The sequence below is a fragment of the Aedes albopictus genome, chromosome 2, assembly GCF_035046485.1.
Source record: "Aedes albopictus strain Foshan chromosome 2, AalbF5, whole genome shotgun sequence".
Lineage (NCBI taxonomy): Eukaryota > Metazoa > Arthropoda > Insecta > Diptera > Culicidae > Aedes > Aedes albopictus.
In genome coordinates, this window is record NC_085137.1 from 143,857,299 (window position 1) to 143,875,493 (window position 18,195).

The 18,195-nt window shown below is 41.6% G+C and overlaps 1 protein-coding gene across 1 annotated transcript; it reads left to right on the top strand.

The window, feature by feature from the left end:
* Positions 1–12,123: 12,123 nt before the first annotated feature.
* Positions 12,124–13,446, top strand: LOC115258505 (uncharacterized). Its single transcript, XM_029858628.2, has one exon. It carries the CDS (start codon positions 12,489–12,491, stop codon positions 13,080–13,082), a length of 594 nt encoding a protein of 197 aa, XP_029714488.2. The 5' UTR covers positions 12,124–12,488; the 3' UTR covers positions 13,083–13,446.
* Positions 13,447–18,195: the final 4,749 nt, after the last annotated feature.

An 18,195-nucleotide genomic window follows, 5' to 3' on the forward strand; every position in this document is an offset into this window, starting at 1 on the left:
TCAGTCAAAACGATTTATAACACCAAATGCTTATAAAACCAAAAAGCTCTTACAGCTCAACAAGAGAGCTCTACCCGAGCAGAGGAAAAAAGCTCAATAATTGCATATTTTGATATGGAGAACAAAAAGTGATATTTGATTGTTTTAGATAAGAGGTAAAAGTACTGAATAAAATATCTCAATTTTACTTCTGGAACATCATCATCATTGCACATTTAGCTCTTCGTAAGATCTAACCAATAGCAGTGAGCTATTTGATTGATTTTCAAATATCATATTTTGCTATTGGTTAGATGGTTCAAGAACAAATTTTTGCTACTATTTTCAGTACTTTTACCTCTTATCTCAAACAAACCAATATCACATTTTGATCGTCAGTACTTTAACTCTGCCCGGGTATGTACATACACTGGCCTAGTAACTAGACACTGCCCGAGCAGGTATCACTTGAAAAATATTGGCCATATTCAGAGTGATATCTGTCGTTTCTGTAATACGGAACGTGAAACCTCGGAACATCTGCTTTGCAGTTGTGGTGCTTTATACACGCGCAGGCAAAGATTTCTAAATAGTGGTTGCTTGCAACCCAGTGAGATCTAGTCTGCAAAACCTGGGAAGGTCTTGGAGTTTATCAATTCCATTGCACCTGACTGGGAGACGACGCGTCGTGGCAGTAGCTGATTACTTGACACATGGTAATTAGCTGGCTAGATGCGAATATTAAAACGGGACATGCCACAAAAGTTCAGCCTATTGGACGCAGTGGCTTAATTTCCCCAACAGGGGAGAAAAAAAATACCATCACCTTGTCGTAAACTTCTGCGAGAATCGAAGGGACTCGAGAGTGTCCCTGATACTCGAACTTCGCACATCACTCGATCCATCGTCGCCTTGATCAATCGGATCAGTTTATCCGCCGATTTGAAATCGATGAACAAGTGATGTGTGGGCACGTTGTTTTCGCGGCATTTCTGCCACACCTGGCGGATGGCGAACATCTGGTCCGTTGTAGCGCGTTCACCCATAAATCCAGCCTGATATTGCCCCACGAACTCTCTTGCAATCGGTGATAGACGGCGGCATAAAATTTGAGAGAGTAGTGTGCATTTAGCACTAAATTGGCGTCGGAAGTAACTTCATTGACTTCCGCTACCTTTCCTATGCGTTAAACATAACGTCGGAAGTAGTGCACTGTATAAAGCATCAGCACAGACAAACAGACGTAACACTTGCGAAATTTCCGTCGACCACGCTTTTAACGATCATTTTAAAGTTTCATAGTTGTGGCCTTCACAACCAGAGGCGCGCGCATCGTTTTTCTATGTGTTTGACGGTTCACACTAGCGCCTTCTGTTGACGATATTGCACAACACAGTGGTTCGTGCAACTTTTCCATCAGGTGATGGTAGTGTGAACTGGGCGATGGATTTCCATGAAAATTGTTCAAGGTGTTATGTCTGTTTGTCTGTGGCATCAGATTTACTATACAGCGCACTACTTCCGACGTTATGTTCAACGCATAGGAAAGGCAGCGGAAGTCAATGAAGTTACTTCCGACACCAATTTGGTGCTAAATTCACAATATCTTGTAGGAAGCGCTCAGTAGTGTGATCGCGGGGTAGTTCGAGGTTAGTGTGGCCCACATTTATATGAAACACAACAATTATGAAAAATACCAAGTCTTACTTCCTGAATCGGTTGTTTTGCACTCACAGACCACAAAGTTATTCGACGCCTATAAGAAAAGTTATACCCTAGGCAAAGTGAGGCGAAGTATTGAAAATTCATTATTGATATTATTCACTGGAAAAACAATCATAATGTCTCGCCTCACTTTAGCCATAGCTATAATTATATAAGGGTATAACTTTTTTAAGAGGCGTCGTATCACTTTGCGGTCTTCGACAAAGTTGTTTTGCATATAGTCAACTAACACCAAAGAGTTTTATCATAAAACGCTTACAGTGCCACCTAGCGGAAAAAAATCGAAAACTTCGGAGATTTCTGCATACATTTGGCCACTTTTTCCCATACAAAATTTAAGCACTTTGAGTGCCCCCTTAGGCTTAACCGATTTTGCTCAAATTTTGAACGTAGCTTTTGGGAGTCCAAAACAACCGATTCAGGAGGTAAGCCTTGGGTTTTTTTCATTTTTTTTTGTTTTCCACAGTTTTCATCGCCTCCGCGTGTCTATGGTATCTGCACGGTGTACAGAAGGTGATATATTCCCGAAATTTGACAGCATTTTGATGACGTAATTCAAATCGTTCATAGGTGATCTAGTACTCCACAGCAATTTGATCAACGTGAAATATGCTAAGAACGACGTCACATGTTTACATCCAAAATAGATGTTAACATAGGTTACTAGCCTTGCCTTGTGTTCTTTATGCCGTGAGTTAGCGTGGATCAAAAAATCGTTTTTGCTCCACACTGCTCATTCGATTCGTAATCAGATTCTAAGCCTTCTCCCAAAATTTGAGCTGATTTGGTTGAAAATTGAGAGTGCACAAGCCCTTCAAAATTTGTATGGGAATTACTATGGAAAAACGACGTTTTTCATTCAATTGACCGTAGCATTTCTCCAAATGCCCTAGAGTGTTAGTTGACCTTTGGTAGTCCTAGGCTACTCTATCAGCTACAACTTTGCCGAAGACCACATTTGAATCGGGTGCCTCATTAATTAGTTATTGATTTCTATTCAGAAAGAAAATCTTTGATCATGATGGTTACACTATTCGATGGGCATTAGCGTGGTTAGAAAAATCGTTTTTACTCCACACCGCTTATTTGATTCGTAACCAGATTCTATGCCTTCTACCAAAATTTGAGCTGATTTGGTTGAAAATTGAGACTGCACAAGCGCTTCAAATTTTGTATGGGAATTACTATGGGAAAACGATGCTTTTCATTTAATCGACCGTAGCATTACCCCTAGTGGGTTATTTGACCTTTGGTATTCCTACTCTTTCAGCTACAACTTTGCCGAAGACAGAATTCAAATCGAACGCCTAATTAATTAGTTACCGATTTTTATCCACAATTGAAATATTTACGCATGATGGTTAAACTATTCGGTGGGCATCACTGCATTTTGCAGTGAAATATAGTAGCCATGATTTCAGTGTGCTATCTTTGGCGCCATATGCAGCAATGTTGCCTGCTGGGAAGCTGGAGGATCTTTGTTAAAGTTTCTCCAGTGAGATACAAATCGATAACCAATTAATGATGCATCCGATTTGAATGCGGTCTTCGGCAAAGGTGTGGCTGATAGAGTAGCCTAGGAGTATCAAGGACCAATTAATCCTCTAGGGCACTTTGGGAAATGCTACGGTCAATTAAATGAAAAAGAACGTTTTCCCATAGTAATTCCCATACAAACTTTGAAGGGCTTGTGCACTCAATGTTAGGAGGAGGCATAGAATCTGGTTATGAATCGAATAAGCGGTGTGGAGCAAAAACGATTTTTTGAACCACCTTAGTGGGTATCTATAGTGTTTATAGTGGTAATGGGTTCCAAAAGAAACTGTGGTCTAAAAAGTTTCATCCCCGCACCAAATGTATGTACCACGTTAACCCTCCTTTGGGATTAGAGTAATTTTTGACATATTTTTGGGTGCTAAGGACGGTAATTGGTGGTGAACAGGAAAACGGTGCATGATAGTGAAGGATAAACCACAGACAAACAGACGTAACACTTGCGAAATTTCCATCGACCACGCTTTTAACGATAATTTTAAATTCTCATAGTTGTGGCTTTCACAACCAGAGGCGCGCGCATCGTTTTTCTATGCGTTTGACGTTTCACACTAGCGCCTTCTGTTGACGATATTGCACAACACAGTGATTCGTGCAACTTTTCCACCAGGTGATGGTAGTGTGAACTGGGCGATGGATTTCCATGAAAATCGCTCGAGGTGTTACGTCTGTTTGTCTGTGGATAAACCATGAGGTCGCTGCAGTCTAGTCTAGTCTAGTCTAGTCTACACATACACAGCCATCCATTGGAAGAATCCTGGAAAATGATAGAATCGACTACTTCTTTCATTTTTCTTGTCATTATCAATACTTGCAGTACATCGGAGATGTATTACAAGTATTGAAGCGGCCAGGCCTACTGTGCAGCGTTTTTTTAATGCATTTCAACGAAACTATGGAATGGCGACATCTCGTCAGCCGCTCCTTATGGTATTTAGTATAGATAAGAAGTCAAAACGTTGGGAGTGACGTTGCTAAGAAAGTTAATGTCACTCCATTGAAGCTCTCCTTTCCGGGATGGGACATAGGAATTTACGCCTTATGCCCTGGCTCGAAAGCCTAGGCTTAAGCGCCATTACTCGCTCTCTGAAACGAGAAAGAAATATGATGACCCCTTCCCCGACTGTACTAAATAACCCAAATAATGAGTCAAAGAGTAAGTAGCAAACTTTCTTATTTGCATACTCTCGAAAATATATATATGAAAATAGATTTAAAATAGATTAGAAACAACCCAAAATACTACCCAGAACACATTACAAACAAAAACAAAATCATGTAAACCGGAACGAACTCACCAGCATTTTTATCCAATATTCTAAGACTTCTTGGCTTGGACGGTTCGTAACACCAACGTCGACAGGTTGGTCAAACTATACCCATTGATTTTTAACGATGCTGCACCATTTCGCCACATTTGAAATTGCTGAATTTCTTCCACCGCATACCTATTCCGTGATCGTCAGTGTCAAATGTTTTCTTTCTCCAAAAATCTGTTGTCATGTTTTTTATTCATCACAGTAGGCACTTTGCAGACAATTTGACATTTCAACATTCAGGGTCAAGCACACTTTTTCAGGAATTTTTACGCTCATTCAAAACTAGAAATCCTCTACATAGAGATTAGCGGAAGTTACATATGTCGATTCGGCAACCCTGTTAGTTTTGTTCACAACAGCTGCTAACACTTGCCAGCAGCTAGATGTTCAAAATTTGGGCGTGACTTTGTTATGGTTCAAGTTGTTTTATTTACGTTTGTTAATTATAGCCGAACTTTTTTCCCCAAAATTATGGAAAAATAGCAGCGCAATCGAAGAAAACTGAAATGCATTGCAAAGTGTTGCGCTGATAATATCGGCAGAAGTGAAGCAAGCAGCAGCAATTAAAGTTTTTTCGAGAAGAGCAGCGACAAAAGCTTTTTCATGAGCATGAGCTCTAGAAAGCAGAATTATTTAAATATTATCTTCCTACCAAATTTACATATGCCATCAATTTCTTGATAATATATGTTTTGTTTATTTTCGATTACAGTACCGTTCAAACAACGCCTTCCTACAAACGATAAACATGTTTATTTGGCTCACACTTTGACAGCTCTCTCTGCTCGATTGGCTCACAATGGCCGCCTCCGCAGATCTCTATAATGTAGGATTACTATTCAAAACCAAAGTACCATCCAAACCATGAGGTCGCTGCAGTCTACGGCTAAACTCTTTGCACAAGGTGGCTCAAATCGGAAGAATGTAGTAGCCCGGGCACGTTGCAAGAAATTCGAACGAAAATCATGCAAGGGGATGTCCATTTATTACGTAAGGGAAATTTTACGATTTTTCGACACCCCCTCCACCCTCTTGTAAGATTTTTTGTATGAGAACCCAAATATTTTTGTATGGCGCGTATGATTGCTCAAACCCCCCCCTCCCCCCATAAACCCTTACGTAATTAATGGACAGCCCCCAAGAACGAGGTAGAATGTGATCCGATGACCAACAGGCGTGGGTGAGGATAGAGAGCACAGCCACAAACGTAGTATTTATTACAGGGCAGTATTGTTGATTAACTTCGGCAATGAGCAACAAATATGAATACAAAAAAGCTTGCGATTAACATTCAGGAAATGCAGCCACCAAAATACATTCAACTTCTATGTGCGTGTGAATTATTTTATTGTAGTAATTCTTTCACACAAAATCCACTCAACATCCTTAGCGAAAAGTGTAAATCGACACTAATCATGATAAATATGAATCATATGTTGCCTTTCAAGCAGAGCCATTTTCATTTCGTAACTACGGCACCGGCAACCGGACAAATAGACGAAGGAGGAGAACCTTCAGGGCACTGAAATGAAACTCTATTTTCCCGCTCATTAATTCCGATATGATTATTGCTGACATCTCCCGGGGCTAGGCGCCATCTAAATAAATTGTTTTCAATATAGAACCAATCCTACTCCGGGAGCTGTAGTACGTACTGTTCACAGACTACTGGCTGCAGACGACGAGCCAGCAGGAGCAGCAGCGCACCGGACCATGGCAGCAACAGTTCACTGCATTCGCCAGAGTCAGACGAGCGGCCGGAGGCTACGGTGGAGGGTGGGATGCTGTGCGATTGCTACTGGCCATTAATATTGCTACTGCAACAACATTGTCGTGCTTTCCGCCGAGGCTTTGCTTTCTCTTCGAATGCGGGGAACCATGGGACATCCTGCGGAGAGGGTGGAGTCATGGCAAAAAGAAATGTGCATTTACAGAACTCTCTAGGTTTAGGTTGTGGTGTGGTGCATGCATCGTACTGATTTTATAAATCGCATAGGAAAGGCAGGATCAGCAATGAGTCCGACACAAAGTCCTCCGCACAGCAGGAATTCTGCAGAGTCGTTGGAAAAGTTTCTTTTTTGTTAGAAATTATGAGAAGGATAATGGGTCTGAGGCAACTCAGTACTCATTCCTTGGAGCGTTTAGGATATCAGAGCTGCGAAATGAGTTTTGGGTGACCGCAAGCATGTTGCGGTTGTAAAGTTCTGGAGCATTGATTCGGTTTCTTATTTCATACTTTGTAGATCTATTGATGGTTGCTCAATGTATTATACCATTTTAATAGCAAAATTGCACGTTTCGTCGTGGATTTTCGTGCAAAAATGTACAAAATCATGGTCGTCAGAATATCCATGTTCCTGTCTTCTACAATAAGAGCGGAAATTAGCTAGAGATTGACTATTAGCGTTTCCGCAAAACTTTGCACGATAAATTTTCTTGAAATTATATTGAACATGAGTTTGGTGTTGTTGTCGATTTTACTCAGAGGGCCAGAGTTTATGCAATAATCTTTATACTTTTTTTCTGTTCGGATGAGTCACTGCGACTGCTGCGACCAGTATTTAGAACATTTGTGGCAATACACGTATCCTTAGCACCTTTTTTTTGGGATTTCTCCAAGAATCCCCTTTAGAATTCCATTTGAGAATTCCTCCTTCTAGTATTCTTTCAGAGGTTTATTCAGAGATCCTTCCATGAATTCCTTCCAGAGTTCCTTCTAAGATTGCTCCAAAAGTTCCATCTGAGATTTCTTCAGGAGTTTTTTCCTTCCATAGTTTCCTTCAGAAATTCTTTCAAGATTTTCTTCTTCTCTTTTTCCCCAAAAGTTTCTTCGGACATCTCTCCAGGGATTTCAACCGAAATTTCTTTTGGGTATCCATTAGAACATCTTTCTAGGATTCCTGAAGAAATTTCTTCCAGGAGCTCCTTCTGGGTTTCCTTCAGGACTCTTTCCGGAATTCACCCAGATATTCATTCCGAGATTTCTGCAAGAATTTCTTCCGGCATTCTTTCAAAACACCTCCAGGAGTTGCTTCTGGGATTCCTCCAGGAGTTCTTTTTCGGATTCCTTCAAGAATTCCTTCTTGGATTCAGGAGTTTCTTCTGGAATTCGCAAAGTTCCTTCTGGGACTTATCCAGGGTTTTTTCCATGGCTCCCCCAGGAACTTCTTCCGGCATCCCTCCACTTCCATTCACTCCTACCAGGATTCCTCCAGGGTTTCTTAGAATTCCACGATCAATCACACCCCTCCCATAGGTCCTTCTGGAATTCCTCCAGGATTTCCCCAGGAGTATTAGCTGGATATCTTACGGGATTCCCCAAAAGCCATTTTCTGGATTCCTTCAGAAACTTTTTTTCCGGGTTGCCATCTAAAATGTCTTTCGCGTTTTCTTCATAAATTGAACCAGGAAATTTTTTAAGACTCCTTGTGAGATTCTTCCAGGAGCTTGTTCTAGATTTCTCTAAAATTTCCATCCAGAATTGCTCCAGGAACTCCTCAAGATTCCTCCAGGAACACCATCTGAAATTCCTACGGAAGTTCTTATATGGATTCCTTCTGAGATTTCCACAGTTCCTTTTGGAATGTTTTCAGATTTTTTTTCTAGAATTCGCAGAAGGAGTTCCTGTGGAAACGTTCCCGACACACTTCGTAACAAACATCCACCTCTTCCCAAAAACCTACGTTATTTATGGACGCTTCCTGCTTCCTTACAGCACATTGTCAAACTATCAGATAACGCCTACGAGTTTTGCAATCAAGCTTACTGTATCGCGCATCACCTTCAGAGTAATAAACAAACTAATCTTATGCCACCTTACGCCTGGCATCCAGCAATGTGTGAATCCTATGCCAATCATATCCCACCAATACTCCGACATCCACATGAGTTTGTTAGCGTTGGGCAATTTTAAATCGATGTTTTTGTTTCGATTAATCGATTTTTTGAATCGATGTTGAAGCCTCACAAAATCGACCGAATCGATTTTTTAGATTCGATTTTTCTTTCGATTCAAAAATATTAAATTTTGATTTTTTGAATATTTTATTTGTTTCTAGTTTCGTAAACGTGGAGCGGACCTGGTGTGATGGTTAGAACACTTGACTATCACGCCGAGGACCTGGGATCGAATCCCACTCCCGACAAACTCACAAAATGTGGGTTCTTCCTTCGGAAGGGAAGTAAAGCGTGGGTCCCGAGATGAACTAGCCCTGGGCTAAAAATCTCGTTAATACAGATAGAAAAAAAAAAAATAGTTTCGTAAACTATATGAATACGAAAAATACCTCCAGGATTTTCTCCATAGCGTGCTGCAGTGATTCCATCTTAAATCTCTCCAGAAATTCCTTTGAGAATTCATTGAATTCATCTAGGGATTCCACCAGACATTTCTTCGGGGATTTGTCCTGGGATATCTTTAAAGGTTCCTCCAGTGATTGTTCAAGTTATGTTCCGAGGTTTCCTTCAGGAGTTTTTCCAGAAATTCTTTAAGGTATTTCTGCAGATATTCCTTCAGAGATTTCTTCAAGGATTTCTTCAAGAATTTCCACATATATTCCTTCCAGAGTTCCGCTGGAGATTGCTCCAATAATTCCATTTGGAATTATTCGAAGTATTTCTACAGGAATGTGTTCCAGAAATTGTTTCAGAAAATTTTACTAGATTATTCAAAACTTATTCCAGGAATTCCTTGAAAAAATCCATTAGGAGTCCATCCAAGTATTCGTCCAGAAATTACTGCAGACATGGATTTCTTCAAATTTTTATCCAGGAATTCCTACAGAAATTCTTCCAGGAATTCGCTAAGAAAGCTCTTGTGAGATTCCTTAAGGAATTCCTCAAGGGATTGCTTCCGGGATTCATCATGGGGTTTCTTCACAAATTTCTCCAAGATTCCTACAGGGGTTCACCAGGGAATTCCTTCTTAGATTTTTTCGGCAACAACTTCCAGGATTATTTTGAAAATGCCTCCGAGATTGCCTTCTTAGGATTCCTTCAGGAATTGCTCCTGAAATTCTTCCAGAAACTCCTCCAGGAATTATTATAAGACTTCCTCCTGGAACTGTTTAGAGATTCCTCAGGGATTCCTCTTGGGATTGCTTACAAGCTTCCTCCTGGGGTTTTTTCAGCAACTCCTCCTGGGATTCCTTTGGGAACTGCTACAGAGATTGCTCCAAAAGTTCCTCTGCGTACTCTTTATAGGATTCCTTTAAGGAATTCCTCTGGAATTTCAGCGATTTCTTCAGTATTTCATCATTGGATTTCCTCAGAAACTCTTCCTAGATTTCCATCAGAAATTGATCCTTGGAATTATTCAGGAATTCTTCCTGGGATTCCTCCAAAAATTCCTCAAAGGATTCCTCCAGAAATTCTTCCAGGATTCCTCTGGGAATTCCTACATGGATTCCTCTAAAAATTATTACAGGGATTCGTTCTGGAATTCCTTTAGCAAATTCTCTAGAAATTCCTCCAGAGATTCTTACATGCATTCCTCTCGAGGTACTTGAGGTAGTAATTCCTCTAGAGCATCTTCCAGGAATTCCTCCCGAAAGTGCTCCAGTAGTTCTTCAACGGAATTCTCCAGGATTTCTCTAAAGATATCTCCACGGATTCCCATCGGAATGTGTATAGGGATTCCTCCAGGAATTCCTCTAGAGATTTCTCAAGGAGTTTCTCGATTGATTTCTCAAGGAATTTCTCGAGAGATTCCTCCAGGAATTTCTACAGCCATGTCTCCAAGAATTTCTTCAGGGGTTCCTCCAGGTATTTCTTCAAGAATTCCTCTTGGGATTGTTCTAAGCATTTCTCTAGGAATACCTTCGGGAATACCTCCACAATTCATACGGCGATTTATCCAGCAATTTCTCCAAAAAATCCTCTAGGAAATCCTTCAGACATTTCCCCAGGAATTCCTCCCGGAGTTTATCCGGGAATTATTCCAAGAATTTCTCCAGCGATTCCTGCATGAATTCCTTCTGATATTCCTCCAGGAATTCCTTCAAGGATTTCTTCAGGAATTCGCCAGGAAATACTTCATGCATTCAAAATTTCTTTCGGGAATTCCTCGAGGATTTTTTCCAGGGATTCTTCCGATATTTCTTCTAGAATTTCCTCCAGAAATTTCTCGGACGATTCTTTCAGAAATTCCTCCAGAAATAGTTGCCGGGGAATTCCTCTAGAAATTTCATCACGATTTCTCAATTTCTCAAGAGATTTCTCCCAGAATTCCTCCAGGGTTTCATTCAGGGATTTCTTCAAGAATTCCTCTAGGAATTTCTCCAAGAGTTCCAGCTGGGATCCCGCAAGGAATTCGCCCAGAAGATACTCCAGGCATTTCTCCAGAAATTGTTCCAGCATATTTTTTTCAAAAAGTCCTCCAGGAGTTCTTCTCCAACTTCCAAGAATGTCTCCAGAAATTTCTCTAAAAATTCCTCTCGGAATTCCTCAAGATGTTTCTTCTTCAGGGATTTCTCCCAGATTTCCTCTGGGGAATCCCCCAGGAGTTCATCAAGGGATTCCTTTAAGATTTCTTCCAGAATGTGCTCCAGGCATTCATCCAAGAATTTCTCCAGGGAGTCCTTCAGATATTCCTTCAGGGGTTCCTTCAGATCTTCCTGCAGGAATTCCTCCAGGAATTTCTTTAGGAGTTCCTCCTCGGGCTCATCCATGAATTCCTACAAAGACGGTTCGATGTACAATCTCAATTTTAGATATTAAATTTATTTAGACAAATAAATCACCCCATGAATTTGTACTCCATGCTGCAAATAATTTTATGGTTTCGCAACATTTTATAATATCGAATCGATGTGGAAACATCGATTCAAAGCATTCGATTCAATCTGTGAATCGATTCTGCTGGTCCAAATCGAATCGATTCACAAAAATCGATGTCTCAGCCAAACTTGCCCAATAAGGCAATTTGGCGTTCATCACCCTTCTCTTTCAAGCAGCAGCAGAAGATAGAAATTGCTTGTTTAATGTTTTCATAGGGAAACGTTTCCCTATGAAAACAAACATATCCTCCTCGGAAGCCAAAAAGATAAAGGTGATTAATCGTCAGAAAGCCTTATGCTAGTTTGTGCAAACGCAGATGTATATTTGGTCTGCTGTAGTTACAAACGATTGCAATCATCACTTCCTTTCCCTTCTTCACATTGACCTGCAACCTGACATTGTCGCCTAAAAATAGAAGATCACCAACACTCACATACTGAAGATGCCTGCTCAGTCTCCGGTATAGATTCCTTGTGTGAGTGATTTTAGCTGGTCTGGCAATACTGATGCGGCATCTACCGGCGCCCGGCGGTCAATCAAGCTCAAACTGTTGTGGCAATACCCGTACCCTTAATATTTAGTGCATGTCGTCTTATTCAATTGCCAATGAATGACAATGAAGCATCGATTTCAGTTCAGTTCTTGTTTCGTTTCCTCAGAGGTTCAAGAAATCGCGTGAGATAAAAAAGTATCACTTTCATATGGGTTCAAATCCCAGCAAAAGTGCACCCCTTATCACACAAATCGATTTTATTTCTGAGTAAATAATTCGGTAATAAGACTTCGTTTGAGTCCTTGAATGACCAGTACTTACCAGCCCTTAAAAAGTTATTACGCAAGTTATTAGTTTACCCTGTATAGTAGAGAACGTTGAACTGAGAAGAAATCTCTATTCCAGATGTCAAACCATTTGAGTGATTCCCGTTCAGGTAAAACAATTCTCAGAAGTCGAATGTTGAGTGCTCTGATATCGATTCCTGAAACATTCGCTAGAACATGTGTCCCAATCAAGTTACACGAGATAACATGGAATCCCCATCCTCGCAATTCTATCTTTCAAGTGCTATATAAATCAGGAATGACTTGTTTGACATCATTAATTCTGTCGTAACTTCAGTCAAGAGAACCGCAACTATGTGTTCAAAATCGATCATCATTCTGGTAGTAGTGACCGCCACTTTAGTTTTATCCAAAACTGAGCCACCTTTGGGTTGCGTTCAGATTGAAAACGTAGCCTACAGACGGTTTATGTTTGCTGGTCAGTATCAAAGTGGATACGATAGAAGCGTCAACTACGACAACTGGGAACGTTTGACCGATAAGGACTGGATTTTTGACAAGAGTGGGAAGGAGTATCGAATTTACACGGTCAGGAATCAAATCGCTCCCATGTATCTACGAGTGAACAAGGCGGTGCAGATAGATAACGATCGGCGAAAGGTGCAGCTATCAGCTTTCGTGAACAGCACAAGCGAGATATTGTGGAAGGTCGAAGACCTAAAGAACGGCTACTACGCTATCCAGAACAAAGATTTTAAAGAATACCTCTACGCCGGAGAAAGGAAGTATGATACCACGTATGGTTGTCTCCATCCCTATGAAACAAGCATATACAACTGGAAAACCAACACCACCATGTGCCGCCATGTAGGGCAAGTCTTCACATGGAAGGGAAAGAAGCCGAAGAAGCTGGGACACGAATTCCAGTGGAAAATTCACAGCTGTTGACCCAGATCCAGTGGAGTGGCGCACCGCAAGCCATATGTCATCTGGCGGTGATCAATCATGACGGAATAATTAAATTTCGCTAATTATCACGCCATACGAAACGCAAAACCGCTACAGGCATTGGCTTCCATTAAATTCCCTTTTTCCCACTGCAGGCTGCTACTGCTTGCTGTATGTGAAATAATTTATAACAGAAAAAATATTAAATGAAACCTACTCGGGCTGAAACAAACGCTTGGGTCTGTGTGGTCTTGTCCTTCGAGAATAAATGAAGCTTTCGTTCTACATACGCACCTCATCTGCGGTGTCCTTTCAGCGGCAGGGAAAACGAGAGAAAAAATTGTTAATTAAAAAGTTTTAATTTTTTAATTCCATGAAAACACACTGACTGTAAGGGATACATTAGCGAAATGTGAACAAAAAGAAAATCCTTTGGTTCGGAATAGCCACGGATGCTGATGTTGGTCAATGATATTGCATTAAGCTGTTAGTACACAGGTTTAAATATTTGTCCAAAAAGAAACCAATGCTCAAACATCTTGTTTGACTCGATCGAATTTTCTTTAGTGTCAAACTGATGCTGTTTCTTGAGTTCTTTCCTTGTCAAATATTCAACCCTGTTTACTTCAGGTCTTATCAAAAAGTAACTGCAGAGAAAAAGTATATGTGCCCTAAAGTAAATATATTCGATTTGTAGCCTATGTTCCCATTCATAGTGCTCACAAATCTATCTTCCGTATACAGTATCGGACAATAAAAAATGCACCAAAGCCGTTTTCCCATACAAACTAGTTAACTTCAGATTGCCATATCTCGGTTATTTCTCAAGCGACTGTTTTCATTTTCTGTGATGTACTATAAAACATTTCATTTTTCAAAATCGTTTGAAAATGTTCTGTAATAGCTATTGATACAAAAGTTTTTTTTTTTTTATTACTTAATCATTTATTTGAGGCTCATGCGCCATTTGGCATAACGGAGCCGAATTCATTTGAAACTTTTTTTTAACAATTTCATACTTTTGACTTACTTGCTAGGTTAGTTTTGGGGAACCGTAAAACTCGCGGTTTGGTCGAGGTTAGGGAGAACAATAATGATTTAGGAAGGGTTGGGATGATGGGGCTTATCGTTGACTCTCAGCAGCATAGGGTGGCGTAGTTGCTGCTAGTCAAACGTAGAGTGGACAAACAACCTGTAACGATACAAACAAACGGTTTTCGAAGGGAGACGAAGTGGACAAGTGCAACAACAAGACGGGGGTATCAAACGAAGACTTCAGCTTGTTTCAAAAAGTCATACACAAGCTTCATGTACTCAAGATCAAGTTTTCCCAACACATCTCTAATGTCTTCCTTTTCTGGTTTCCCTCGGGTCCTGAGGGATGCACATAAATCGGATCTGGCAATACCGTATTCGGGGCATTCCCACACGACATGATTGATGTCTTGGTAGCCTGCACCGCAGCTACAGCGATTGCTATCAGTGAGCCCTATTCGAAAGAAATGTGAACCCAGGGAATAGTGATTGGACATAAGTCGACACATTATCTTGATAAAATCTCGACTTATGTCCAACCCCTTGAACCACGCCGTCTTCGATACCTGTGGGAGAATTGAATGTAGCCACCTGCCCAATTCCCCTGCATCCCATTTTTGTTGCCAACTGACCAAGGCATGCTGACGAGCAATCGAAAAAAATTCATTAAAGGCGATATGACGGTCATAAATATCGCCTTCCATAGCGCCCACCTTAGCGAGCGAGTCCGCTTTCTCATTACCCGGGATCGAGCAATGCGAAGGGACCCATACCAAGGTGATATTATATGATTGATTCGATAAAGCACTCAAAATTGATCGTATTTCGCTTAGGAAATACGGGGAGTGCTTCACCGGCCTCATTGAACGAATAGCCTCAATTGAACTGAGGCTATCCGTGAAAATGAAATATTGATCAGAGGGAAGAGAGGCGATTCGCTCTAATGCAAAGTGTATTGCCGCCAATTCTGCGACATATACCGAGCAAGGACTTCGAAGTTTATGGGCGGCGCTATGAATCTCATTAAATACACCAAATCCAGTGGAATCATTTGTTTTAGACCCGTCTGTGAAAAACTTTCTGTCGCAACTAACATGACCAAACTTGCTTGCAAAAATTCTTGGAATGTGCTCCGATCGGAGCTGATCTGGGATTCCACGGATTTCTCCCTTCATGGTCAGATCAAAAACTATAGTGGAATCGGAGAAGTCTGGGAAGCAATCGCGGTTGGGAATATTCAAAGAAGGGTTAACCTCCAGAGTCATGTACGAGTAGTACACTGTCATAAATTTTGTTTGATGAATTCGTTCGATTAGCTTTTCAAAATTTTCAATTACCAATGGATTTTGCACCTCACAGCGGATGAGGAACCTTAACGACAATTCCACGAAACGATCTGATAAAGGGAGTACTGCTGCTAGTACCTCCAAACTCATTGTGTGCGTCGAGTTCATGCAGCCTAACGCGATCCGAAGACAACGATACTGGATACGCTCTAGCTTCAAGATGTGTGTTTTCGCGGCGGACTGGAAGCAAAAGCTACCGTATTCGAGCACCGACAGTATCGTTGTACGATAAAGCTTTATCAGATCTTCCGGATGGGCTCCCCACCATGTTCCGGTGAGTGTACGCATGAAGTTGATTCGTTGTTGGCACTTCTGATACAGATAATTAATGTGCTTTCCCCAGGTGCCTTTAGAGTCGAACCAGACCCCTAGATACATATGCGAAAGAGCTTGAGTGAGTTCCTTACCCAAAAATTGAAGCTCTAGATCGGCTGGATCACGCTTCCTAGAAAAGACAACTAACTCAGTTTTCTCCGGAGAGAATTCGATACCCAGCTTTACAGCCCAAGCAGACAAATTGTCCAGAGTATCTTGCAATGGTCCTTGCAGATCTTCCGCCTTTGGTCCGGTGACAGAAACCACGGCGTCGTCCGCAAGCTGTCGTAGCGTGCAATTTTCCACGAGACATTCGTCGATATCTCTGACGTAAAAGTTGTAAAGAAGGGGGCTTAAGCATGAGCCCTGGGGGAGACCCATATAACTAATTCGTGAAGTTGCCGAGGTTCCATGAGAGAAAAACATGTGCTTCTCAGACAACAAGTTGTACAAGTAGTTATTTAAAATCGGGGAAAGTCCACACTCGTGGAGTTTGTCTGAAAGGACATCAACGCAAACTGCATCAAAAGCTCCCTTAATATCCAAAAATACCGAACCCATTTGGTCTTTTTGAGCGTAGGCCAGTTGAATTTCTGTAGAAAGCAGCGCCAGACAATCGCTCGTTCCCTTGCCTCTGCGAAAACCAAATTGAGTATCTGATAGAAGGCCATTCGATTCAACCCATTTGTCGAGCCGATTGAGAATCATCTTCTCCAGCAGCTTCCGTAAACACGACAACATCGCAATAGGACGGTACGAGTTGTGATCCGACGCGGGCTTCCCGGGTTTTTGGATGGCAATAACTCTCACTCGTCTCCAGTCATCCGGAACAGTGTTGCTCTCCAAGAATAGATTGAATAAATTCAACAAGCGCCTCTTTGCGACGTCTGGGAGGCTTTTAAGCAAGTTGAACTTGATTCTATCCATTCCTGGGGCAGAGTTGTTACATGACAGAAGCGCGAGTGAGAATTCTAACATCGAAAAAGGTGAATCCATCGCATTCCTTTCGGGTGGATAACGACGAATATTCGATTGCACTTGGACCGAATCCGGACAGACTTTCTTTGCGAAATCGAAAATCCATCGAGGCGAGCTTTCTCGATCCTCGTTAACCGATACCGCGTTGCGCATTCTCCTTCCAACCGTCCAAAGAGTCCGCATTGACGTCTCCCGCGATAAACCGTTGACGAAATTCCTCCAATAACCACGTTTCTTCGCCTTCACGAGATTCGTGAATTTGTTGTCAAGGGAGGAATACCGCTCGTAGTTTTCCCGTGTGCCACGCTTCCGGTAGGTCTTAAACGCGGCGGATCTTTCGCGATAGGCTCCGGTACATTCTTCATCCCACCACAGTGTGGGGGGTCTTCGCCGTATGGAAGTTCCCGGAACCGGTCTACGCTGCGCTTGAAGAGCACTACCGACGATTAACCCGGACAGAAATTGGTATTCTTCCTGTGGTGGAAGAACGTCAACCGACTGCTCGCCCTCGGTGACCAACTCGGCATATTTACCCCAGTCAATATGCTTCGTGAGGTCGTACGCGACGTCGATCTGGCGAGCTTGACACGAATTATTGGTAACCGAAATTTTGATAGGCAGATGATCACTACCATGGGGATCCTGAATAACATTCCACGTGCAATCCAATGATAGTGAATTCGAACATATTGCGAGGTCTAACATACTTGGAGGATCTGGAGGTTTAATTCGCGTTGCTTCCCCGGAGTTCAAAATTGTCAAGTTGAAATAGTCACAGAGGTCGTATATCAAGGTGGCGCGATTGTCGTCCTTGGAAGACCCCCAGGCTGTTCCGTGTGCATTAAAATCTCCCAGGATCAACCATGGCGCCGGCATAGCACAGCATATAGCCGCAAGATCTCTTCGAGATACTTTTGTACTGGGCGGTATATATACACTGGCTATGCTAAAACTTTTCCCTTGTATAGTAACATGACATGCAACTATTTCAATGCCGTTCATCGGGGGGAAATCAATTCTATAAAAGGAATGGAGCTTATTGATCCCCAAGATCACCCCTCCATATCCATCCCCTCGATCACGACGGATAATGTTAAAATCGTGGAAAGAGACATCTTTATCGGAAGTTAGCCATGTTTCACTAAGAGCAAATATGTCACAACGTGTTCTGTGAACTAAAAATTTGAACGCATCCATATTTTTAATTAGGCTTCTACAATTCCACTGTAGTACTTCGATCATATCTCCGACCTCACTGGACAAATTAGCCATCGAAAGATATGAAAGATTCAAGAATCGGCCATTTTGAAGTCAGTTGCTTCAGAAAAGGTCTCACAAAAGGAAGTGCCATGATAATCAAACTTCTTATAGCGGGGGAGACATTCAACGTTTCGAAGATGATATCCACTATCCCAGAAAGAGTAAATTTTCCGGAAAGG